At 43.0% G+C, this 27,555-nt stretch overlaps 1 protein-coding gene across 6 annotated transcripts in view; it reads left to right on the top strand.

Moving 5' to 3' along the window:
• The first annotated feature begins 7,749 nt into the window (after window positions 1-7,749).
• Window positions 7,750-27,555, top strand: part of PIWIL4 (piwi like RNA-mediated gene silencing 4) — a 63,743-nt gene continuing 43,937 nt past the window's right edge. For 2 of the 6 annotated variants that reach the window (XM_061628796.1, XM_061628800.1), the window contains exons 1-7: window positions 7,750-7,938; window positions 14,333-14,429; window positions 15,553-15,637; window positions 16,609-16,734; window positions 19,653-19,867; window positions 23,430-23,551; window positions 24,661-24,741. In XM_061628796.1, the coding sequence (XP_061484780.1) occupies window positions 14,343-14,429; window positions 15,553-15,637; window positions 16,609-16,734; window positions 19,653-19,867; window positions 23,430-23,551; window positions 24,661-24,741 (716 nt within the window). In that variant the 5' untranslated portion in view covers window positions 7,750-7,938; window positions 14,333-14,342. The other 4 variants (XM_061628797.1, XM_061628798.1, XM_061628799.1 and 1 more) reach the window with 4 other exon arrangements.

Here is a 27,555-nt window from a genome sequence, read left to right as displayed (position 1 = left end):
TTCAAAAGGCGCCGAAAGATAGCAGAGATGGCGCCTGCCTAATATTCAAAGGGAAGGAATTCCACAGGGTAGGTGCTGCCACACTAAAGGTCCGTTTCCTATATTGTACAGAACGAACCTCCTGATAAGATGGTATCTGCAGGAGGCCCTCACCTGCAGAGTGCAGTGATCGACTGGGTATGTAAGGGATAAGAAGGTCTTTCGGGTATCCTGGTCCCAAGCTGTATAGGGCTTTGTACACCAAAACTAGAACCTTGAACTTGGCCTGGTAGCAAATGGGCAGCCAATGCAATTCTTTCAGTAGCAGGGTGACATGTTGGCAATACCCTGCTCCAGGGAGCAGTCTCGCCGCAGCATTTTGCATCAGCCGCAGCTTCCGGACCAACATCAAGGGCAGCCCCATGTAGAGCGCATTACAGTAATCCAGCCTGGAGGTTACTAGTGAACAGTGGTCAGGCTATCCTGGTCCAAAAACGGCTGCAGGTGTCTCACCAGCCGAAGCTGGTAAAAGGCACTCCTAGCCACTGAGGTCACCTGGCCTCTAGCGACAAAGATGGATCCAGGAGCACCCCCAGGCTACGGACCTGCTCTTTCAGAGGGAGTATGACCCCATCCAAAGCATGCACCTGACCAATTATCCGAACTCGGGAACCACCGACCCACAGCGCCTCTGTCTTGCTAGGATTCAGACTCAGTTTATTGGCCCTCATCCAGCCCACCATATGTATTAGCATATGGAAATGTTATGCAAATATGTGCCATCTCTTTATTATTTCCATAATACAAAAAAAGAGTTACATCATAGAATTACTAACATAAGATAATGTGTTTAACATACTTTTCCTCTTTTCATGTAGGTAAGCATATATGTAATACAGTTTCTCTATACTCCATCAGAATATTATAATAATCACATGATAAATGTCTCCGTAAGTCCATGATTTGTATACTAGATAAACTCATACCATGCTATATAAAAATCAAATATTTCAGCTATGCCTTTAGTTAATTTAAGTTGGTAAGTCAGTTTTTCTGCCATGGCTATTTGAGCAGCTTGCTATATCAAGAATTCAGTCTCAAAAGTTCTACAGTTTCCCCATTTTAATTATTACCCTTCAAGCAACTATCAACATAGATATTATTCATTCTTTAGATGTCACTTTCTCATTTTGTTTTTCTCAAATTATTAAGATATAGATAACAGTTTGATGTGCAATTTTTGCCATTTCTGCAAATATATTCCAAAATGCAGTTTTTGTGACGCATAACTGGCCTAGAAATGAAAAGAAATAGTAAGAATAAGAATATTGCTCCGGGCTTCCAGAGCAAAAAGTCAATAGAGACATTAATTAATTAATTAAATGATGATAGTAAATGTAAGAAAATAAAACTCAGTTTGTGCTATATACACATCAAACATTGAAAATGCACACACACCAGAATCCTTGGAGTTGTAGTTTGCCTCTCGCAGAGCTATAATAGCCAGCACCCTTAAAAAACTACAGCTCCCAGGAGTCTTTGGGGTGGGGGAGAATGTGCTTTAAATGTGTGGTGTATACACAACCTAAAAACCCAAAACAGAGGAATAAAAATTCGCAGAGTGCAAACCGTACTAAACCACCACATAAATTAAAAGGCTTAGGAAAATAAAAGTTTTTTGCCTGGTACTAGAAATGAGGTCTGGGGTTAGTTAGTGTGTGTGTGTGTGCGTGCGTGCACACACGCACACATGGCAGAAATATTTTACCTCAAGGATTTGTAAAGGACAAGGAGGAGAGAATCCCGCTAGCCTCAGGAAACCAAAGAACATTTGGTCCTGAGGAAGTCTTACAAACTGGTTTGGCCCTTCTCACCTTAAGCTCTGATAACCATGGAAGAAAGATTTCTCCCTGAGGGTGACGTTAGCTGGTGATCTTGGGCATAGCTTGCCTTTCTCCTTGGCATTCAGTCTTCAGCTGAGTCAGTTAGTTGCCTGTCATGATATTCTAGCCAAGCCTGTGCCATTTGGGCAAGTTTTACAAAGACTGTGTGCTTACTTGGGAATGAGTTCTATTCAGCTCAGTAGGATTTATACCTGCACAAACAACACGCACAAGATCACGATTCTTTTGAATTAGTATGAATGTTTAAGAAAATATTGTATTTATGGACCACTTAATCACAAAATTCTCTGAACTGTGTAGATAATAAAATATATCAAAAAAATCCCCAAAAAATATATTTAAAAAGTATACATAAAATAGAAAAGGCCATAATTTCACTGGTAGAGTATCTGCCTTGCATTCAGAAGGTCCCAGATTCAATCCCTGGCTTCTCCAAGCAGGGCTGCCTGAAACCCTGGAGAGCCACTGCCAGTTAGTGTAGACAATACTAAGCTAGATGGACCAATGGTCTGACTCAGTATAAAGCAGTTTCCTATGTTCCTAATTATTAATAAAACATGGATAAAAAAACAAACAAATAATTATATGTCTAGATACAGTTGCTGAAAAAAACATTATTATTATTAGTTGTTTCTTTGGGTCTCTTCCATTCAAGTCCAGTTGTATCTGCTACCTTTTGTTAAAAAAGTATTCTACCTGCCAGAGACCACAGGATCTAGCTCCACCCTTCACCATCTCGAAGACAGCCTAAAGTTCAGCACCCAGCTACCCCTACGGCCACTTACACCTATCAGATATATCAGCCTGCATACTGCATATTAATTGTGAGAGCCGTTTGCTACTTTAGCTTTGCCTTGGGGAGAATATTCTCTAAGTTGCTTTGAGAGGGAAGGTCTTTGGTGCCAGCCAACCTTCTAGAATCAGGCCTGACTGCATTTCAATCCCTTTGTTCCTATGTAATTCTCATAATCACACCTATACAATCTGATGGAGAAGGGTCTGGTAAATTCACTACAGGGAGAACAGCTGCTCCAGATAAATGCAAATGCAGCAAAAGAACGGATGCTTTGTGTTTCAGCTGAAAGTGGGAAGTGAACCTCGGTTGCACGGGGACACTATTTTAATACATAACTATTTTTTTATTATTAAATGGGGTGACATCTAATATTAGCGCAATATATCATGTCTAGCTTCTCCTGGTGAAGATGCTGACTTCTACGTAACCCGTAAGATGATTCATGAAGCGCTCTGAACTGAAACTTTCTGTTAAAACGACTAAAGAAAAGTACACCTTCTCATTTGTGTCTGACTTCAGTGGGTTTGGGCAGGGCAGCAGGACAAGCAGCACAGCATGGCAAGGCAGAGGGAGGTTTTTCTGGCTCACTATAAGGGGTTGGGCAATGACACCTTGCTCTCTTTGCACACAGCAGTGGCAGCTGGTGGCCGCTGGCTCTGATGGGGTGGCTTGGCAGCTAAGTGAAGTCAGGGCCAAGGAGGGGGTCACAGAGGTCAGGCAAGGAGGTGGACCAAACGGGTCATGGAGACAGGGCCAAGGAGGTCATGGATTAGGGCACAAAAATCCACACAGTTTTTAAACACACACACATAAAGCCAGCACCACCATTAGGCAGAGGGAGGCGGCACTCCTGCCTGTCCTGTGCTATTTCTCTTGAGCCTCCTAAGCTAGCCTGCTGCCCTCAGTGCAGAACCTTTGGCCCTCTGGATGTCACTAAACTACAGTTCTCATCATGCCTGGCCATTGGCTATGCTTTCTAGGGCTGACGGGAGGTGTAGTTCATCTTTCCAACACTGGAGGCATTCAAGAGGCAGCTGGACAACCACCTGTCGGGTATGCTGTAATTTGGATTCCTGCACTGAGCAGGGGGTTGGACTCGATGGCCTTATAGGCCCCTTCCAACTCTACAATTCTATGATCATCTGGAGAGCCAAAGGCTCTCCACACATGCATAGAGTCCTGTTGCCAATGTTTGTTTAATTATAAAATTATTTATATACTGCCCTATTGCAAAACATCCTGGTGGTGTACAGCAACATAAAAATAGTTAAAAGCAATACAAAACAATCATTAAAACGACTGGCTACTCAAGAAAACATTTTATATAGGACTTTCAGCACCAAAAAGTATTCAAGAGATGCCTGGATGTCAAAAACAAGGATGCTTGACAAATCTCTGCTGCAAGAGCGTTCCACAGCATGGGACTGACTGACGACACTCAATGCCTGACTTCAGGTTGGGCCTCTGTGACACCAGGGACAACTAACAGCACTCCTCCAGATGGTCTCAGTGATGAGGATGGGATATAAGGGCTGAGGCTGTCCTTAAGGTATCCTGGAGCCAAGCTGTTCAGGGCTTTGTATGTCAACACAAGAGCCTTGAATCTGGCCCAGTAGCATATGCACAACCAGTGCAGATGCTTTAGCAGAGCTGTCACATGTTGTAGACTGCCTAGCCCCATCAGCAGTCTAGCCACTGCGTTCTGCACCAGCTGGAGATGTGAAGTGAGGTTCAATTGCTAGTCCAGAACTATCTTCAGTATGTGGAAGGGAATTATATGCCATCTTGTCCTTTGCATCAGGCAGCAAATTGTCTTGGGTTGGCCCTGCCACACACACAAGTAGGGACGGGAGAGCACAACAGGAAACATCTTGGGAAAATGATCTGGAATACACAAACAGCTGACAGGAAAAGGGTTAAGCACCTGCCCTGTTCTGCCCTGCCACTCAGAATGGCTCTCCTCCCAAGGCTATTTTTCATTTTTTAAAAAGTCACTGCCACTTTGTTACATGAATGTGGGTGTAACATCTAGCTTGCCTTAGAGAGTGTAATTGGCCAGTCTTGTTTATAACAACACACCTGGTAGCCACAGGTGACTAGGATTTCCATGCAGGTGAGTAAGAAAGCATGGAAGCACAGGCTACTAGCCTCAAAGCAGGCTAGTGCTTTATTGACTGCAGGCTAGTGACTTTTGTTGGCTTATGTACAAGCTAATGGTTGGCACAAGATCACTCAGCTTCATGGCTGAGTTGGAATTTGAATGTCGGCCTTTGCATTCCATCCAGCATTGTGTCCACTCACCACATCACACAATGACTCTGAAATATGTTAACATGATAAATGCATGAGCTCTGGCTGCATATATCATATAGATTCAGGAGGAGGCAACCCAGATAACTGTCTTGGGGGGTGACGGGATCTGCTATGGGCCCTCTACTCAGCTATTCACTCAGTAACTGAAACAAGTAGTACAAATAACTCAGTAGCACTGACATACACGGCCAGCACTGCATGAATATTCTTTAAAAGCATTCACAGGAACATTAACATCAGTGTCCTTTTATCAAACAAAAAGGTATTAAAAAGCTGAACAAATGGAAGGAGAGAGCTAAAGATTGCTTGTTGGGACACCCTATGTGGTCTAGGTCTGGTGCTGTAAAGATACAAGGGAACCAGGACTGACCAACACTATGTTTTGCATGCAGTTATATGGCAAATGCTTGCTGGATGAAACTGTCTGAGGGAGAGAGGCGAAGACCAGCCCTGAGTTTGTTCCTGACAGACTGTCCCCTGTCCCCAAACAGGACCATCTGCCATCAACTGCCCTTTGGGAAGGATCCTAGAGAGGGAGGGAGGGAGGAAAAGATCACTTCAGAGCCTGCTCCAACTAGACACCCCTCTACTTGTCTATAAGGCCATCTGCCACCAACTGCCCTCTGCAAAGGATCCTGATGAATTGTTATATCTTGAGATTGTTACTGTTATTTCATCGATCCATCTTTATGTTATTTGTAAGCTGCCTTGGAAAGATTTATATCCTGAAAGGCAAGGTGTAAATAACTATAATGAAACAAATAACTAAAGTGAATCTGAGTCTCTTTCTGAGTCTGTCTGTCTCTCATTATGCTGTTAATGTATTCTAGAGTGCTTCAAAGAAACCAAATGGAGTGTTCTGCTACCTTTTACTAAAGTTTACATTTGCATTCAAAGCAGATTTAAGCTCAAAAGACAATTTTGTGAAATTGCCCTTATTTATGTGCTCAGCAAGGTCGAAAACTCACAATGCAGCTTCTGCCTTACTCTGATGAGCCTGGGGAATTCATCAGGGCCAAAAACAGAGCTTATGTATCCTGAACAAAGCACACGTACACACACACTCATCCAAGGACTGTTGCCAAGTGCAGACAAGTCCATACCTGCAGATTTCATCACCTCCATATAGAGATTCTATAGGAGGTGGGGGTGGGGCAGGACATAACAAATCCATGTCAGAGGTAAGATAGTGCTATTTCTAGCTGCTGAGTTTCTCACAAATTCACCTAAACAGAAACATCTGGGAAGGACCTGAGTCACACATTTCAGGTTGTTCTGTGGCCCAGGCCCTGTAATAACAATTTCATAATTTTCAGGGCAGGCATTAAACAGATGGCAATTGTATTAGTGAGCTTTATGGCCAAGCATACATTGTGAGTCATCATCTCCTACATCCAGAAATGGTTGATCCCAGATGTTTGGCCCTCTCCAGTGCTTCTTAATGAAGATCTTCTTACTGGAAAAGAGGCTATTTAGGCAAGGTTGCCAATGGAATTTGCCCTGCACTTGTGCCTTTCAACAAGGCAGTTTAACAGGCAAAGCCTTTCCTGAATCCTTCTGTCTTTGTGCCAGGAAGATCTTTGCCTGCTACAATGGCTGCAGGCTACTGTGAAAGGCACAGGAGCAGGAAGTGGGCAACCTTTGAGGTCTTGTGGGGTCATTTCCTCAGAGTGTGCACTGCTTCCAACATTGGTTTCCTAAAAAAAACACTGTGCCTTTAACAGCTCAAATGGAGCAGGGCAGGGAGAAAAAAATTGCTTCTTTATGCACTTTCTGCGTCAGTGACAGACATTTTGAAAAGCAAACCAATAATCAGCCATTTTTAGGCCTTTATACACGATAAGTGCTGCTGCTACAAACAGCTAAATCCAGTGCGTATATGTGGGAGTTGCACAGGTTGAGTTTCTGCCTAACATGACGTTTTTAAAGGTGCATAAATCTGATCACAACACACAAATGTGCAAGGTTTATTTCTAAAGGACTATGTGCTGTTGGGTTGTGTCAAGGGAACATAAAAAAAAGTCCTGCTGGATCAGACCAGTGGCCCTTCTAGCCCAGCATCCTGTTCTTACAATGGCCAACCAGATGCCAATGGAAAGCCCACGCGCAGGACCTGAGTGCAACAGCGCACTCCCCTTCTACAGTTTCCAGCAACTGGCTTTCAGAAGCATACTGCCTCTGACTATGGAGGAAGAACACAGCCATCATGGCTAGTAGCCATTGATCGCCTTACCCTCCTTGAATTTTTCTTTTTCTTTTTTTAAGCCATCCAAGTTGGTGGCCATTACTGCCTCTGGTATTCACATTGCCTTTGACAGCTGAGTAGAACACAGAATCATAGAAGAGCAATATTGGAAGGGGCATATAAGGCCATCAAGTCCAACCCAATGCAGGAATCCAAATTAAAGTATACCCGACAGGTGGCTGTGAGCGGCATCTTGAGCATAGCCATCATGTGTCTGTGTGAAGGTTTTTTTTTTAGGGGTGTGTGTGTTTGTATATTATTACCAAAGAATAATTTAGGGTCTAAGCCCTCAAAACAAACAAATACAATATCCTGCTCCGGCTGCCATCACCCTTCCCTCTTCTTTCTCGAGGAATGGCAAGTTATTTATTCCCAACATGCTTAATTCCTTTCCAGCCAAGAGGATGTGTGCTTTGGTTCCCCCTCCTGGCAGAAAGGATGAACTACGACGGACGAGGCGGAGCTATATCGCCGAGCGTGTGTCTTCTGGCTACAACAAGTCACGCGTCCGGGTCCAATTGCAGTACCACGAGGCTGGGAGGGGCGTGGGCGTGGCTCCGGGGGTGGCGGTTTGTCGGCGCGAGGCGTCCGGATGGAGAACGTGCGCTGAGAAGAGGAGAGAGCGGGCGCGAGTGAGCGAAGCGCTTACAGTTAAGAAAAGAGGCAGGCGAGGATTGTTGCTTTAGCGTGGGCGAAGCGTTGTAGGTATTTTCCTCGCTTCCAGTTTAATGTTCTGGCTACTGGAGAATACCTTGATTATTGCTTATTTCATTAGATTTATTTCCTGCCTTTCCTTCAGGAAGCTTAAGGCAATATTTTCACCGGCCCACTTTTATCCTCACGAAAACCCCGTGAGATAAGTGAGGCTGAGCAAGTGTGACTGGCCCAAGATTAATTTGCTGCCATCCTTTGAAGCAGCTCATGGCAATGTTTCACCTGCCCATTTTTATCGTCACAACAACCCTGTGAGGTAGATGAGGCTACCTCAGTCACAGTGTGTGTGACGGGTCCAAGATTCATTGACTGCCTTCCAGGAACTCAAGGCAGTTTCATCTGCCTGCTTTATCCTCGCAACAACCCTGTGAGGTAGAGGAGGCTGAGCAAATGTGACTGGCGCAGCAGGGCCGGCGTAACACGGTAAGCAAGCATGGCAGGAGGGCACAAAGCCCGGAAAACAAATTTTAAACGCCCGGGAAACGCCCTTTTCCATTAAAACTAACCAGAGAGAAGAGGGGGGGGAATGAAGGGAAGAGTGAATTGCCTTTTAAAAAGATATCTCAGGCTCCACAATTCAGACCCCTAAGTCTGGCCACGGTCTCGAATTTCTGTTCCATTCACTATGAAGGGGTCGTGAGTGTTTGTCTCGCCGTCTTCTTCCCAAACACGAGACTGCATAAAATAGGAAGCAGGGAAAGGGCGAGGTGGGACCGGAGGTAGATACTCCTGCTGCTTGCTGGACGGAAGGCTACAGTTAAAAATGTAAATGTACTGCGTTCAAGTCAATTCTGACTTACGGCGACCCTATGAATAGGGTTTTCATGAGGCTGAGAGGCAGTGACTGGCCCAAGGTCACCCAGTAAGCTTCATGGCTGTGTGGGGATTCAAACCGTGTCGTAGTCCAACACCTTAACCACTACACCACACTGGCTCACAGGCTACAGTTATGGCAGCAAAATAAGCTGCCTCTCGTTGACACCCCACGCAACTTGGCTGTAGAATTTGTGTGTGTATGTGTGTGAAGTTTTTTGGATGGTGCTGGGTCATGGGCCAGTCACCCTTTCTCAGCCTATTCTTTCTTTTTTATTATTTAAAAGCATTTATATACAGCTTACTATTTTTTTAAAAAAAATCAGTGGAGTACTGTCTAAAAAAGCATATTTCATTTAAAAAGAACACAACCAAAAACCAGTAAAGCAGCAGTATAAAAACATAAACGTGAAAACAAATTCAGAAGATTCAAACATGCAGCAATGACACCAGAAAAAAAATGGGGGGGGGGACAGATGGGGCAAAGTATATTTCTAGGTGAGTGAAAAATACTAGGTGGGGGTGAACTCATTGTTTGAGAGGGATACTTGCCCCCTGCAAACATTTCTCTAATGGGTCAGAGAAAGTCTGGGTAAAAACATAAGTCTTTGCAAGATATCTGAAGCAATTGATGGTTACATATCAATTCTGATGACAATCAATTATTCAGATTGTAAGATGCTTTAATGGATTTTAGTCTTTTATTTTTATATTGTTGCAATGTGACCTAGGACATTATGGTGAAGGGTGGATAAGAAATCCAAGAAATATTAATAACTATTACTTACTTACTTAGATTCATTCCCTCCACCCTAAGGTCCCAAGGTGGATTCCAAAGCAATACAATGTAAAACCAAATAAAAACAACAGAAATCAGCCTACCTCACAGGGTCATTCTGAGGATAAATCTAGTCGGAGAATCATGTACATTGTTCCTTGGGCTCATTGGAGGAAAAGCAAGATTACAAATGTAGTAAATAAAATTATTAATAAATAGAGGGTGGTATTCAACACTTGCCCTACTCAAAGAAGACTCATTGAAGTTAATGATCATGATTAACTTAGGTTCATTCATTTCAATGGGTCTACTCTGAGTAGGACTTAGTTGACTGCAACCCAGAATCTCCAGAGGCAGGAGCGGTATACTTCTCTGAATACCATCTGGTAGGAGATAAACCTGGGGGAGGGTTATTGCCTTCATGCCCTCCTTGTGGGCTTTTCAGAAGCATACAACTGACCACTGTCGGAAGCAATGAGACTGGACGGATCTTTGGTCTGATATGCAAAGGCACTTCTTAGATTCATGACTCTATAGTGGTGCCTTTATTTGAAAGTAACCTCTATTGAACTCAGTGGGCCTTACTTCTGAGTAAGGATGCATTGGCTCAGTCGGTAAAGTTAGTTACTTGGCACAGAAGTAAGATATTGACCTCAGTAAGGATAGAAGTAATCCTTACTTATTTATCTTTTTGCTAAATAAAGGCAATACAAAACGGTTGTTTTCTTTTTACTTTATTTATTTTACTATTCACACAAAACATTTTCCTACTCATAATGATTTTCTTATTTGTCCTTATTTGCCTTGTTACATTTTTTATAACATTTGAATTGAAGAATGAACAACAAAAAAATTATAAAAGGTAAGGGCGCCAATTTATAATTTGCAGGGGGGCGCTGAACACGCCAGTGCTGGCTGGCCCTGTGGCCCAGGATTAATTAAGTGCCATCTTTTCAAGCTGCTTATGGCAGTGTTTCACTTGCCCCCTTTAATGCTCACAACAACCATATGAGGAAGCCGAGGCAGAGTGAGGGTGACTGGCCCAAAATTAATTTACTGCCTTTCCTCCAAGGAGCTCAAGGCAGTGTTTCAATTGCCTGCTTTTTCCCTCACAACCCTGTGAAGTAGGTAAGGCTGAACAAGTTAACTTGCCCAATAATTGATTTTCTGCCTTTCCTTCAAAGAGCTCATGGCATTATTTCACCTGCCCACCTTTATCCTCACAACAACCTTGTGAGGGTGCTGAAGGTGACCCAGTGGGCAAGTAGGGGATTGGAAACTGGGTCTCATCAGCCCTAGTCTGACTGCTACATCATATTGACTCCTGACATGCCTCATGACTTTTCCCACCCCTAACTCAAGACTGCCACCTTCCAGGCCTTAATTCCCCAAATCCCACTGATGTTTGCTTTTTTTCCCCATGAAGTTGGTCCTCAACGAGCTAAGGCATTTTTATTTATCCAGATATTGTGATTTGTATAATCCCTCAAGTCTGCTTTGCAATTTTTATCTGCTATTTTTTGTTTTTGTATCTAAGATTGGCATTTTATTGTATTAGATTTCAGTTACTTTATAATGTTGTTTGCTGCCCTGGAATCTGTTTTGATGAAGGGCAGTATAAAAATGTATTAAATAAAATAAAGGGCTAATCTGTCTCTGCCAGCAATGGGGGTGGAGTGGGAGGCACATCTCTTTGTCCCTCTTCTCTTGTCACCCTGCCAAATCCAATGTCACCATTTATAAAGATACTGCTTCATTTATTTGTATTACATTTCTATCTTGCCCTTCTTCCGAGCAGCTCCGGACATCATACGTGGTTCTTTGTAACCATCCACCCACATTTTAGTGCTCGCAACAACCATGTGAGGAAGGTTAGGCTGAGAAAGAATGACTTGCCTGAAGCCACTAATTGAGCTTCATGTATTAGTGGAGTGGTGAACCGAGGTCTTGCAAGGCCTGTCCTGACACTCTGACCCCTATGCTTTGTGTCTTTATCTGTTTTCCAAATGAGTAATTTTAGTACACTACCCTGGCTATGTTAGGGCATTCTGCTTGAGGGGATGAGTGTGCTCAGATCTTCTCCTCCCTTATCACTCTAATTTATGGAGGGGAAGGTCTGAAACATGGAGCCTCATGTACATACAAGGGATCATTGAATAATCAAGGTTTTAGATCAGGTGGGGAGGCTCCAGGAGTAGAGGAGGCTCCCTACTCCAGACCTTCACCCTCCACGATGAATGGTGATGCAGAACTTAATGTGCTGTTCCTGCTCTTGATATTCTTTCATCTTCCATCCATCATTGCTCTGATATTTCTCTTTTCCTCCCCCATTTCTCACCATTTCCTTGTCTACAAAAAAATACATACATTCCATCCGTGTGAGAATCCCCTGTTCCGTCTCTCCCCTTCCACCGGAGGTACAGTGAATGAGGGGTGCAGGAGCAATTACGCTGTCTCCTGCTTCACAAGGGGTAATTGACAATCCTTGCTCTGGCAAATTAATGAGGTGATAACAAAGCTTTTGTCTGTGACAGAAAAGCAGAAGTCAGGTAGTCATTCTGTCCTCTAGAGCAGTGATTCCCAACCTGGAGGCGGTGACCCCCAGGAGGGGCATGAAGTAATCCAGAGGGGGCCATGAACAGTAAAAAAAAGAGAATTAATTATTATTTTTTAAAAAGTCTTCACTTCCTGGATGCTGTCTGCTCCCCACTGCCACTGCAGATGACATCTCCCTGTTGCTCCAAATAAGAGGGGAGGACTTTTGCTGAAGCTCCAGAATGTCTTTCAGGTGTGCTGAGGGCAGGCATCTGCCTATAAAACACATGGCCGGTGACAAAGGAGGCTGAGGGTGGAACTACCAGGAAGAGGGGATTACTATTGCTGCCTTCTGCCTCCTTGCACTGCTGCTCCTGATGGCGCCCTTACTCAGAATAAGAGGAGAGGGCTTTTTGTGAACCAAAAATAAGCAAGGCTGCAAGGAAAGGCTGCATTCTCCCTTCTTTCCTGATAGCCTGTCAGAAGCTGGTGGGAATTGTAATCCTATATCATCTGAAGGGCACTATGCTACCTTGGGCATAAGGAAATCATAAAAAGAGGAAAATAATTTGGAGGCCAGATACTTCTTAAAGTTTCATACCTCAAGATGCATCTTCTAATTAAGAACATAAGAACATAAGAAGAGCCTGCTGGATCAGGCCAGTGGCCCATCTAGTCCAGCATCCTGTTCTCACAGTGGCCAACCAGGTGCCTGGGGGAAGCCCGCAAGCAGGACCCGAGTGCAAGAACACTCTCCCCTCCTGAGGCTTCCGGCAACTGGTTTTCAGAAGCATGCTGCCTCTGACTAGGGTGGCAGAGCACAGCCATCATGGCTAGTAGCCATTGATAGCCCTGTCCTCCATGAATTTGTCTAATCTTTTAAAGCCGTCCAAGCTGGTGGTTGCATTTTAGCTGGATGAATATCTTTTGCTAATCTTTCATGTGTTTTATAAGTTCGACCAATGCAGTCAGAAGTACACACCCCTGAGTTTTGTGGACCTTACTCTCCAGAAACAGCACAGAATTGCAGTCCAGCTGATCCTTATGCTATCTATGTACTGCTGTTCTTTGCAATGTGTATGTGTGTGTGTAACACATGCACACACAATAATGAAGCAACATTGCTGCCTGCAGTTTTGGATTCACCTGGGGTTAAGCTATGGGGTGGTCATGATGAATGCCTGCTCTTTAAAAGTTACTGTTAACCATTGCTTCCCCCGAATCCCGTGCTGGCAAATGGGAATTTCCAGAATTAGGAAAACTGTATTCCAAAACAGAAAGCACAGATTAAAATATTTGACTATGTTTAGTCTACAGTAGGGAGGGGGCCAGTCTTTTCAAATAAGGAACAACTGGAAACTCTTAAATCCTGTTTTAAGGGCTGCTTTACACTTCACAAGAATTCCTGTGTGGAAAGCACCTCCACGAAAGAAATGGCATTTGGTTTCCATGGAGAATCATGTATGTTCTATACACATTTGAGGTTTTTTTTTCCTGCATGTGCATATAGAGGGAAACTGATTGGCTTTTGTTCCCAAGCATCTGTCACCAAAGTAACAATGTAGGGGAGGGCAGAAAGTAGCCCTTTCAGTGACTTGCAGTAGATTAGAGTTTCTGACTGCGAACTGTTTAACAATAGCAACAGCTATCGTTTTTGGCAGTGGTGCCTGGTGCCCATTGGGCGTGGTGGGGTGGTAGTCAGTGAGCCCAACAGAAGGTGGCCAGTGCTAAGTAATTCTGGTTTTGTTCTCCCTGCTGAGTTCTACAAGACAACACTAAGAAGCAGGAGGAAAATGGCAAACAGTGCCACCTCTTAGGCTGATTGTAAGTAAGGATGTAGGCAGGTGGGTCCTGGAGGGCAGACTAAGCGTAGTGGGGCTGTGCCTAAATTGACCAGCCCCCACTGAGTTTTGTTCCTAAATTAGGCTGCTAAAATCAAGAAACCTCGGAGGAAAACCAGGGGTGGATTTTTGTGTGAAAGGGTGTGATTTCAGGGAGGGACTTCTAAAACCATTGTGTCACCACCAAAAAAGCCCTATCCCATATAACAATACTCCCATTGCATCTCTGACAGTTGGGGAATACGGAATAGGATGTCTTCAGATGGCATAAGTGGGTAGTTTGGTATAGGAGAAGGTGATTATTGAGGGATCCACAGTCCCTTCTTGTGCATTCAGGAACTTGTTCTGCTCAAACTAGAGTTAATTGGGTAGCATTCATTTCAAGTATTTCACTGTATTGTTTGTTTATTTCAGTGTCTTAAATATGACTGGACGGGCTCGAGTAAAAGCCAGAGGGCAACTCCTTTCTGAAGAAGAAGGCATGTTTGGACAACCTGGTTCCCCTCAAGCGGTATGGATGTGAATCCTGTGACTGGGTTTTTTTTAAAACTTACATCATACCTCAAGTATCAGAGCAGGGTGAGGAGATTCATCAGAAGCAGCAGATTTTGGGGTATTACTCAATTGCCAGGAAATTGCCAGTTATTTCACATGTTACATTTTCCCTACCATGGTGTGGGGAAGGGACCGTTTGGATTTTCTGTTTTAGGCACCAAAATGTCTTGGTCAGTTTCCACAAATTCTGATCCCTTTTTTTTTTAGAAGGGCAGCTGTTGTTACCAAACATCAGTTTGTCAGTATTGTTTGTGATCTTGTAACCAATGGTTATTGTTAAATAGCGAAATAAATGTTAGGCTTGCTAAATGGGCAAACAATATACAAACTAACCAACTATAAAGTTTACAGGATGAAATACCATTAGCTACACCCTAGAATACATGACCTCATTTTGTGCTGCACATTTATTTCTAATCGCCCAAATTTTGCCTCTGTCATCAATTCAGTAGGTGCCTTAGGCTTTGATAATCCACTCAACTTTCTCAGCCTCCCATCTGCAGTATGAGGGGAATGACACTGGCCTCCCTTAACAGGTTTGTTGTAAGGATTATTGATTAAAAGTAGAACACGATAAAGCACTAGTATCAGTGCTAGATATAATTTATTGTGACTTAATTTTAATAACTGGATTTTTTAATAATTGAAATTAAATTCTTATAGGTAAAGTCTGGTTTATTTGATTTCTAGCCCACTTTTCAGGCTAAAAACTCTCAATATGAATAATATAATATTTTTTATTTGAATAGGTGTGTTCTTTATTGTATTGATTGCATTAAACCAGGAGTGGGAAGTCTGTTGACCCTCTAGGTGTTGGACTACAGATCCCATCGCCTGGACCATGGAACATGCTGGTTGGGGTCCAACAACATCTAGAGAGCTACGGGTGGTGCATATTCATGCATCAAACTGTGGTTTTGATGAACAAATATCTTTACACTTTGGATTCTAGCGTATCACATGTCAACAAGTGATGATGCAAACATTTCTTTAAAGAAAAAATCACCTTGGTGCAAAATATTTTAAATGATCCTTTCTATCTTTGTGCCACTGTCTGTTCTGCCATTTCTTCTTCATAGAGCTGCTCTGGGATTGGTGATTCCTTTGCTTTGCAGAAGGAAGCTTTTAGTAGCCATACAAGAGCTGGGAAGAGTCCTCCTAAATGTAAGTGTCTGACTTAAATATTAGTCAATAACTACTGTTAAAATATTCTAACTTCCAGAGTATGATAAGACATATTAAAAGTGATAGTGGTTACCTTTGAAGCTCTGCAGGGCACAACTGAGGGAGTAACCTCTCCCACCTAGACCACTTCTCCCCTCAGGTCATCTTGGGGTGCCTTGCTCCAAGACCCATCCTTTTCTGAAGTAAAATACTGTTAACTTACACTCCAATCTTCAAATGATGAGATATTTCAGTGGTATCAGCAAGCAGATGCTCCAGGCTTGGTTTTCTTGGAATGAAGATCACTGCTGGTGTCTGTGATGTATAGCTTTATGTACATATATATACAGGTTGAGCATAAGATGGAAAGGCTCACAGCATTAATGCTCCCAACAGATCTTGCTCCCTTACTAGGTTTCTAAGTGGGTTCCCATAGTTATAACTGGTTTCAGAAAAGAGAGCAAGTCAAGCCTTCTCTTTCTTCCCAGCTCAGAGTCAAGGCAGGACTGACCCCTGGCCTATTCTCCTTCGCCTAGGATGACATAATCTCCAGCTAAGTGAGGAGGGAAGGCCTGACCCCTTCTTTTGGAAGAATCACTAATGAGTGGTTTCTGTGGTAACACACCAGTGCTTAGCCAGCTCATTGGTCGTACAAGGAGATCCTTAACAGACTTGCCTAGGGCCATTCACTTAACTAAGAGACTGGTTTGACTGCTTCAGCAGTTTCTTCTACTACAGTATCCCATCTCACAGGTATAAAACCACAGGTTTGGAGGGTACTCAAAGATGACATCCGGAGTAACCCCGCAACCATACATCAATATGTTAGGAAATGAAACAGTGGCTTTGTGGCTGTACTGTGTAACACCATGTCCCCAGAAAAGCTCACCATCCTTCTTCATTTCTTCCATTTTAGAACTTCATGTTCATGGCGCCTTCCTGTAATTCTCCATCTTTGTTTACTCTTCCAGATGGCTTTTCCGTTGGGGGTTCTGGATATAAAGTGATGGACAGAGGGGGAAGGATCCGTTGTAACTTTCAAGACATGGGGGTCAATACTAGGGAGACAATGATCCATGTAAAAGACTCTAAAACAGGTATAATAATCTTCATCTGGAAAGGAATTTTCATTTGAAGACAACCCTGCTTTCCTACTATGGCAACATTATTATTATTTATTAAATTTACATCCTGCACCTTCCCAGGGTGGCATGGCCTTTTGCATTGTAGCAGCCAAATTCAGCAATATCCCCAACACCATGTTATGGAAGAGAGCAGCGTTGCCCATGCATAGCCTTGTGATTGGGAAGTGCTTTGGAGTTTTTTAATTGTTGGTAAGCTACTAAGGGAAAGGTTGGTGAGTCAAATAAGTTATGTGCCAGCGGTTGTCCATCCCTGTACTAGATTCACTAATAGGCAAAAAACTTTGCGGTTTAAGAATTTATTTTTTTATTTATTGAATTTTTATACCGCCCCACTAGCATAGCTCTCTGGGCGGTGTACAACAATATAATGAATACAATAAAATCACATGGAACAATACAAAAAATATAAACGCAAATCCATAATCTAAAACCAGTTAAAACATATTTACGAAAAGCTAAAATGCCTGATAAAATAGGAAGGTTTTAACTTGGCACCGAAAAGATAGCAATGTCGGCGCCAAGCGTACCTCTTCGGGAAGACTATTCCACAGTTCGGGGGCCACCACTGAGAAGGCGCTAGTTCTTGTTACCATCCTCCGAGCTTCTCTATGAGTCGGAACTCGGAGGAGGGCCTTCGATGTTGAGCGTAGTGTACGAGCAGGTTCATATCGGGAGAGGCGTTCCAAGAGGTATTGTGGTCCCGCGCCGTATAAGGCTTTATAGGTTAAAACCAACACTTTGAATCTGGCCCGGAAGCATATGGGTAGCCAGTGCAAGCAGGCCAGAACAGGTGTTATGTGTTCAGACCGCCTGGTCCTCGTTATTAGTCTGGCCGCCGCATTTTGCACCAGCTGTAGCTTCCGAACCGTCTTCAAAGGCAGCCCTGCGTAGAGCGCATTGCAGTAGTCCAATCGAGAGGTTACCAGAGCATAAGTACATAAGAATGTACTTATAGCTGACAGATATTTCTATTGAACTTTAAAAAGCAGGGAAATTGGGCAGCTATAGTGAATGAACCAGGGGAGCAGGAGACCTGACCTCCTCTCTAAAATATTGTACTGCCCAACAAATTTATAAAAATGCAAACACAGTTTGGTCTGGTCTTTCACAGTCCAATCCACTTCCTGTGTAGCTTGGAAGAATTTGATGAGATATGCTCTGAGCATATGGTGAGGGAGTTTTATCATTTGCAAGCTTATTAAGTTCAATGGGATTTACTCCATTGCAGTCATGCTTAGGATAGATGTATTTTATATTGATTGTTGTGAACCGCCCAGGGAGCTTTGGCTATGGGCGGTATATAAATTTAATAAAATGAAAATGAAAAATGAAATGAAACTGATCTGGGAGAAGGGGGAAGGGGAGGATATTGGGTGGGTGGGACATGGGTGGAGGGAAAGCTCTTTTTCCTTTCCAAAAGGAAAACATTCTTAATAGTGTCATTATTTTCCCCCAACTTTTTATTCTGCAGCAGACGCCTGTAATCTTCCACTCAAATGTAAACCAAATTTGACCCTGATTAGCCAAGCCAAATAGTCTGGCTTTTAGAACACTGACAACTTGGTTCTTACTGAGCATGCCTGCGCTGTCATAGACTCCAATGTTAATTTTCTTAAATTAATTAAAAATCAGCCATGCATTTTTGTAACTTTTAAACTGCAAAAGGTGAAGGTCAGAGGGTGGGGCAAGGTCAGTAACAGGATTGCAGGTACTCTGAACATGGCTGATTTTTAATTAATTTCAACAAATTATGAGACCACTGACAGAAAAAAGTCCAACAGGGCTCTGGATTTTTTTATTCCTATTTCAGACTTTAAAGTCTAGATTCTCTCTGAATGTTATAGATTACTATGAAAACTTAGAGGGTTGTTATGGAAGCCTTTCTGAGTTCAGGACTATATGTTTTGTAAGATTATGTTTTGAAATGAGCTTGTGGGAAACAGCAGAATGGCATGGGGGGTATTTTCAATTTAACATGGCAGAATGTGAAAACTCCATGCTGGTTATACACCGCCCTGAGAGCTTGTCGCTAAAGGGCGGTCTAAAAGTGCAATAAATAATAATAATAATAATAATAATAATAAATATACAGCTACTCCTGTGGCTGTATAATCAACAGGTAAATCAGCCTGAGCAGAAAATTTGTACCTTGGCAAATTTCTGTCATGGTATTTCTGCCATGTGAAAAAGAACGATGATTATGTGTCCATTGGTTTTTAAATTCATTTGGGATTGGCTGGGTATATGGCATGGACAGTTTTACAACAAAAGTGTCCTGCTGCTGCCGTGCTACCCAGATCCAAGCCATGTTTTGGCTTAGCATAACATCCGAACCCACACGTACGATTTGTTTCACTCCACAGAGGCCATGAGCTATACCCAAGGTTTTTTGGGGAAAACAAATCACAAATCTAGATTTGCACATGATGCTAAGACAAGCCATGGCTTCTCTGGGTAGCAGGGTAGTAGCAGAACCAGGAGGGGGGGGGAGAACAAAGCAGCCACAATTTTTACTGTGCTTATTTACATACTTGGGTGTTCATGCTTAGCCATGGTTTGTGTTAGTGTTATCTGTGAACAAGGCCTATCTCTTGTTTAAAGGTAAATTGCTCTATAACACATTCAGATAGAAAGACAGACATGTATTTAGCCCTTATAGTGTAGTTCTCTATGCTAAACACAGCACAGTCATATGGCAGCTGCTAGTATATTGGTAAATTATATTGATACAGTAGGAGCGATTTATGAGTTAAGTCTGTTCTTGCCTGGAGAAACTTGTTATCCACCCAAGGCAAGCAGCACATGTGCAAGAAGCAATAATACATATTTGTTAGTGCAAAAATAATTTTTAATAATCTTGTCTATTTCAGGCTCCACTGGGATACCTATTAAAGTGATAACAAACTTGTTTAGTTTAGGCTTGCCACAGCAATGGCAGTTGTACCAATACTGTGTTGAATTTAACCCAGTCCTTGAGTCGAGGCGTTTAAAGATTGCTTTGTTATATAACCATTCTGAACTTCTGGGAAAAACCAAAGTATTTGATGGTTCATCTCTGTTTCTAACAGAGAAATTAGAAAACGAGGTAAGGCCGCATGTGTAATTAAAACAAAAATATAGTAGCCATCATTCTGGTATGTTTAGTCTTAACATCATATTGCTTAAGAGGCTATATGATTGCCATCTTGAAATGTTTGGACAGCTGTCACATAGATGATGGAGCAGATTTGTTTTCTGTTGTTGTAGAGTAGCCTTTCCAAACCAGTGTGCTTCCAGATGTTGTTGGACCACAACTCCCATCAGCCTCAGCCAGCATTGCCAATGGTCAGGAAAGATGGGAATTGTAGTCCAGCAACATCTGGAGGCACACTGGTTGGGAAAGGCTGTTCTAGAGGATAGGCCTCAAATAATAAGAACTTCCTGATGGTCCGAGCTCTTTGACAATGGAATGGAGGCTGCCATGAAAGGGACGGCAACCCTGGACTTAATCCTCAGTGGGGACCGGGACCTGGTGCGAGATGTAAGTGTTGTTGAACTGATTGGGAGCAGTGACCACAGTGCTGTTAAATTAAACATACATGTAAATGGCCAATTGCCAAGAAAATCCAACACGGTCACATTTGCCTTCAAAAGAGGAAACTTCACAAAAATGAGGGGATTGGTAAAAAGAAAGCTGAAAAACAAAGTCCAGAGGGTCACATCACTCGAAAATGCTTGGAAGTTGTTTAAAAACACTATATTAGAAGCTCAACTGGAGTGCATACCGCAGATCAGAAAAGGTACCGCCAGGGCCAAGAAGATGCCAGCATGGTTAACGAGCAAAGTCAAGGAAGCTCTTACAGGCAAAAAGTCTTCCTTCAGAAAATGGAAGTCTTGTCCGAATGAAGAAAATAAAAAAGAACACAAACTCTGGCAAAAGAAATGCAAGAAGACAATAAGGGATGCTAAAAAAGAATTTGAGGAGCACATTGCTAAGAACATAAAAACCAACAACAAACAATTCTATAAATACATTCAAAGCAGGAGACCATCTAGGGAGGCGATTGGACCCTTGGATGATAAGGGAGTCAAAGGTGTACTAAAGAACGATAAGAAGATTGCAGAGAAGCTAAATGAATTCTTTGCATCTGTCTTCACAGTGGAAGATATAGGGCAGATCCCTGAACCTGAACTAACATTTGCAGGAAGGGATTCTGAGGAACTGAGACAAATAGTGGTAACGAGAGAGGAAGTTCTAAGCTTAATGGACAATATAAAAACTGACAAATCACCGGGCCCGGATGGCATCCACCCGAGAGTTCTCAAAGAACTCAAAGGTGAAATTGCTGATCTGCTAACTAAAATATGTAACTTGTCCCTCGGGTCCTCCTCTGTGCCTGAGGACTGGAAAGTGGCAAATGTAACGACAATCTTCAAAAAGGGATCCAGAGGGGATCCCGGAAATTACAGGCCAGTTAGCTTAACTTCTGTCCCTGGAAAACTGGTAGAAAGTATTATTAAAGCTAGATTAACTAAGCACATAGAAGAACAAGCCTTGCTGAAGCAGAGCCAGCATGGCTTCTGCAAGGGAAAGTCCTGTCTCAGTAACCTATTAGAATTCTTTGAGAGTGTCAACAAGCATATAGATAGAGGTGATCCAGTGGACATAGTGTACTTAGATTTTCAAAAAGCGTTTGACAAGGTACCTCACCAAAGACTTCTGGGGAATCTTAGCAGTCATGGAATAAGAGGAGAGGTCCTCTTGTGGATAAGGAATTGGTTAAGAAGCAGAAAGCAGAGAGTAGGAGTAAACGGACAGTTCTCCCAATGGAGGGCTGTAGAAAGTGGAGTCCCTCAAGGATCGGTATTGGGACCTGTACTTTTCAACTTGTTCATTAATGACCTAGAATTAGGAGTGAGCAGTGAAGTGGCCAAGTTTGCTGACGACACTAAATTGTTCAGGGTTGTTAAAACAAAAAGGGATTGTGAAGAGCTCCTAAAAGATCTCTCCAAACTGAGTGAATGGGTGGAAAAATGGCCAATGCAATTCAATATAAACAAGTGTAAAATTATGCATATTGGAGCAAAAAATCTGAATTTCACATATACGCTCATGGGGTCTGAACTGGCGGTGACCGACCAGGAGAGAGACCTCGGGGTTGTAGTGGACAGCACGATGAAAATGTCGACCCAGTGTGCGGCAGCTGTGAAAAAGGCAAATTCCATGCTAGCGATAATTAGGAAAGGTATTGAAAATAAAACAGCCGATATCATAATGCCGTTGTATAAATCTATGGTGCGGCCGCATTTGGAATACTGTGTACAGTTCTGGTCGCCTCATCTCAAAAAGGATATTCTAGAGTTGGAAAAGGTTCAGAAGAGGGCAACCAGAATGATCAAGGGGATGGAGCGACTCCCTTAGGAGGAAAGGTTGCAGCATTTGGGGCTTTTTAGTTTAGAGAAAAGGCGGGTCAGAGGAGACATGATAGAAGTGTATAAAATTATGCATGGCATTGAGAAAGTGGATAGAGAAAAGTTCTTCTCCCTCTCTCATGATACTAGAACTCGTGGACATTCAAAGAAGCTGAATGTTGGAAGATTCAGGACAGACAAAAGGAAGTACTTCTTTACTCAGCGCATAGTTAAACTATGGAATTTGCTCCCACAAGATGCAGTAATGGCCACCAGCTTGGACGGCTTTAAAAGAAGATTAGACCAATTCATGGAGGACAGGGCTATCAATGGCTACTAGCCGTGATGGCTGTGCTGTGCCACCCTAGTCAGAGGCAGCATGCTTCTGAAAACCAGTTGCCGGAAGCCTCAGGAGGGGAGAGTGTTCTTGCACACGGGTCCTGCTTGCGGGCTTCCCCCAGGCACCTGGTTGGCCACTGCGAGAACAGGATGCTGGACTAGATGGGCCACTGGCCTGATCCAGCAGGCTCTTCTTATGTTCTTATGAAAGGTGGTGGACTCTCTTCTTAGTTACTAGATGTTTTTAAGCAGTGTCTCCATGACCACCTATCAGTGATGCTGTACTGCACTGACAGAGGTTGGGATAGATGACCTTTGAAGTCGCTTCCAACTCTCATGATCCTTTACTGCAGGGGCAGGGAACATGTGGTCTTCTGGATGTTGTGATAGCAAATTCCATATTTTTAACTATGTGCTGTGTGAAGAGACTTCCTACTGCCTGTCAGTTGTAGAAACTGGTATATGATAGCCTTTGCTTCCTGTCCCTTCTGTGATGAAAAGATCTCTAAGGCCTTAGTATGCATCTTCTGAATTCTTAACCCTTCACTTAGCTAGCTACAAGACGTCTGCCTGTAGGTTCCTAGAGCATCCCAGAATCTCTGATATTGTCAGCCTAATCCTGCCTCACAAGGTTGTTTTTGCAGCTGTAGCTTCTTGGGAGAGAAGACAGATATAAATAATAATAAAATAAACAGGTTTTTCCACAAATACACTATAAAACTCCAGTATTCTCAAAAAAAGAACTTATAGAAATGAATTTGACTATAGAAGCCTGTCCTGAACTTCCCACAGTTGAGATGGTCTAGTGAAACGTTTTGGAGTCCTGAAGTTTTGCAGTATATAGGAATGAGAAGGTTTAGTCTAAAGAGAAACCACATAACTTACATGGTCCACCCCCATCCCCACCCCGCACTTAGGTTACAGAACTGTCTTGTCAAACACGGAGAAGCGAGACTGTGAAGATGACCATTACACTAACCCACCAGCTACTTCCCAGCAATCCTGTGTGCCTTCAGTTCTTAAACATCGTCTTTAAGAAGTAAGCCTTTGATAATTTATTGTAAAAAACCAGTGGGTCATAAACAGATGTTCAGAATATTTATATGCAGCTTAAACAATAAAAGAGCAAGTTATAAAAAAACCTTCAACATAAGTGGCAATGTATCATGCTTGTTTCCAAATTTTGTGCAGTTTTGTCACTGCATCAACAAATGAGGCTACCTTCATAAGAGTTCTCACATCACAGTAAACCCTAGCTAATGGTTTACCATGAAAACAGAGATCATTCTTGCTTCATCTTCTACTAGCTTGAGCAGAAACAGCAAACCACAATCCCTGGCTTAGCATTAATGTCTGAACCAGAGATCATGATTTGTTTCACTCAAACCATGGTCAATAAATCAAAAACAAACTCTGACTTCACAATTTCTGGTCAGAAATAGTACTCAGCTTGGGACTGTGGGTTTCTCCTCACAGTGGGGGAGGAACAGTGTGGGAGCCATTTGCATGTTCATAATAAATTGTTAACTGTGGTTTATGCCAGGAGTGGGAGCCAGCTGGTTTTCCCTTCCCTGCTGCCTGTTTCAAGCTACCCTCTCCTGGGAGTGCTTTGCAAAATAGAAGAGGATGCTAGACTTCGTTATACATTGCTGTTCATGCAGCAACCGTCCCCTACTGGGTGCCCTCCAGATGTTTTACTATGACTCTCCCTAGTCTCTTATTCAGGCTTGTCACAAATTTCTACTTTCTGTGCCCTTTGTGGCACTCGCGTCTCAAAACGATTTGTTAGATGAAAATTGCTCTTTTTTGTATAAACATGTTGCAAAATAGAACTATAGTCTATAGCATCCTTTCCCAACCAGTGTGCCTCCAGATGTTGTTGGACCACAACTCCCATCAGCCTCAGCCAGCATTGCCAATGGTCAGGAAAGATGGGAGTTGTGGTCCAACAACATCTGGAGGCACACTGGTTGGGAAAGGCTGGTCTGTAGTTCTGATTAGAGTCCTTGCACTGCAGTAGTTTCTGCCAAGGCAAATGTTAGTTTGCATGCCTAGTTAAATTTGAGAAGTGTGTATTGTATAAATTTAACTAATTCTAAAAATGATGTTCCTGTTGCATGGCAATTTAAAATATATGCTAATATTTAGGGTTTTGAGAAAGTTGTCTATGCACCAAATTGGGCGAAACTTCTACAGTCCTTCGGATCCAGTGGAAATTCCCCAGCACAAGTAAGTTGGCTGCCCTCACCTTGTAATTCTAGAATGAATATTACTGATAGATTGTATGGCAATTTATTTTATATGTAGCCTGATCCTGTACAGTAGGGCCCCGCTTTCCGGCGTTCCGTTTTCCGGCATTCCGCTCATGCAGCAGCTTTCAATTAGGGGAAATTCCCTGTTTTAAAGCCGATTTTGCGCTTTTGCGGCATTTTTGTGCGACGCGACCCATTATAGTTAATGGGTTCAGCTTTACGGCGATTTCTGCTTTACGGCGGGGGCCTGGTCCCTAACCCACCGTATAAGCGGGGCCCTACTGTATATATTTACTCCAGAAGTAAGTCTCACTAGGTTCAGTTGGATTTTTTCCCATGTAGGGATTGCAGCCTTAATGTTTTTGCAGCAAATGTAAGCTTTAGCTGTTAAATTACATCCTTACAGACTTTCTCTTGGGATCCTGCCTTACATACCACCATGCTTACAATTTAACAAATTTTCCTACTTCTAGAATTGTTGTTGCATATGTCTCAAATGGCATGCACCCATGATATCATTGACCGCAACTGTGGTTTTCAAGCCACTGTTCAAGGAGATCCTGGAAGTTTATCAGGATTTGATCAGTAATGGTGGACATTCAGACTGGTGTGAACTAATTTATTTCTGTTCTGTGTCACCTTTGGATGTGTTCCTTCATAAATCCTTTCTGTGCCATTTCCTCAAGTTTTTAAACTATCTCATGAAAATTTGCATTTAAGTGCATATTTCCATTTCCAAATCTATTTTTTCTTACACATTTTTAAATATAGTTTATAAAAGCACACACATTTTAAAATTCATTTTTGCATTTTTTTTTCTGAGCCAAGAACTGCCCTGTAAAATCAGAACTGCAAAATCCAAAGGATAGTCATGTTTGGATTTGCACATTGGTTCTGGGGATGTGAATCAAGGGTTCCTCCAGGTGACCTATTTATTGAGTTTATATGGTGATTGGTGCTTTCAGTAAATCTTGCTGATTAGTGCTTGTAGCAAGGTCGACTTTAAACCGAGATCAGCTGCAGTAGCTGATCCCTGCAGGGCTTGCTGTCACCACTGATCAGTTAATTGGTGCTGATAGTAAGCCTTACTTGCCCAGGAATATACGTTAAGGCTCCCAATTATTCCTTTGTAGCTGTATCTTTATCTGCCCCACATCTGACATCAGGTCTGGAGCAGGTAGGTGTGGTTTGGGGAAAATGACCTAATGAGCCAATTTAGGACCCCTGCTGGGCCTCATTTGGCCTGCAGGTTGGAAGTTCCCCATCATTAACACAGACAGAGGCAATCCAGTTGACATCAGGTACTTACACTTGATGGAGAATTTTTTCTCCATTGGGATCTTTTGCTGGGGGTCCTTAAAAAAATATTTGAGGACACAGGCTTAAAGCAAAAACCCTTTATTCTTTACAAGCATATGCAGGGTCAGCCTCCCAGAAACATCCAGGAGAGGCTGCGCTGAGACACTGGGTGCAAGCTCTTTTATAGTGTACAGTTACAGCATGTGACAATGATTCACCAATCTCACGAGTTCCTGCCCACATAACATCACAGTTCCTCCTCTCTACAATTGTTCCAAACCAATCAGAAAGCATTAGATAACTCCAGTGCTGATTCCAAGATTCTGTCCATCTCATTAATGTCACCATTGTTCTGCTGTCCCTCAAGACTAATGCTCTTTCAGGCCAGTACCGTTGTGAATGTGCCTTCAAGCATACCTAGTACATACATTGTTTCATTGTTCTGATTGGGCATGCTGGCCCAGGTACTGCTGCTTAGGTTTTGCCTCAACTCAGGAGGACTGAATTTCCATGAGCCCCACAGTATCTTAATAGGGTTTCTTATATTTTTCTTAGAAGTTTCATCTCTTACTGTAAAGTACTTAACTGTAGAAGAAAAGTTATAATTAAGGGGCTATACTGTACTGTGCTGGAAGTTCACTGAGTTAAGAAATACACTGGGCAATTCTAAAACCAGCTGTTGTTTCTTAGCCTCAGAGAAAATAAAAAAGGCAAGCTACCAAGGCGGTTGAGCAGGTGGTGGCGAAGCAGTTGCAAGTGCATTTGGAGGAAGCTGATTATCTGGATACATTTCAATCAGGCTTCAGGCCTGGACATGGGACTGAAACGGCCTTGTTGCCTTGGTGGATGATGTGTTGGATAGGGGCGAATGCACCTTCCTTGTCCTCCTGGCTCTCTCAGCGGCTTTTGATACCGTTGACCACGGTATCGTTCTGGACTGCCTGAAGAGATTAGGCACAGGGGGCACTGTATTGCAGTGCTTCCGTTCCTTCCTCTCTGGTAGGTACCAGAGAGTGGCATTGGGGGATGAGGTTTCGGATCCTTGGCCTCTCACTTGTGGGGTGCCACAGGGTTCCATCCTCTCCCCGATGCTGTTCAACATCTATATAAAGCCGCTGGGGGCTATCATCAGAAGATTTGGGCTGCAGTGTCGCCAGTATGCTGATGACACACAGCTCTATCCCTCATTCAAATCTTCACCAAGGTTGGCTGTAGAAACCCTATCCAAATGCCGGGAGTTGGTGAGTGGCTGGATGGGAAGGAATAAGCTGAAGCTGAACCCTGACAAAACCGAGGTACTGTTTGTGGGAGACAAGGGAAGGTTGGGGGATGTTGACCTGGTGCTCAATGGGGTACAATTGCCCCGAAAGACCAGGTCCGCAGCCTGGGGGTCATTCTTGACTCCCAGCTGTCCACGGAGGCTCAGGTCTTGGCTGTGAGCCGGGTGGCACTGTATCAACTCCATTTGATACAGAGGCTGTGCCCCTACCTT

Source organism: Rhineura floridana, chromosome 5, assembly GCF_030035675.1.
Source record: "Rhineura floridana isolate rRhiFlo1 chromosome 5, rRhiFlo1.hap2, whole genome shotgun sequence".
In the NCBI taxonomy this organism is placed as follows: Eukaryota; Metazoa; Chordata; class Lepidosauria; order Squamata; family Rhineuridae; genus Rhineura; species Rhineura floridana.
The sequence above is the reverse complement of the archived record's forward strand: the minus strand, read 5'-3'. Positions and strand labels throughout refer to the sequence as shown.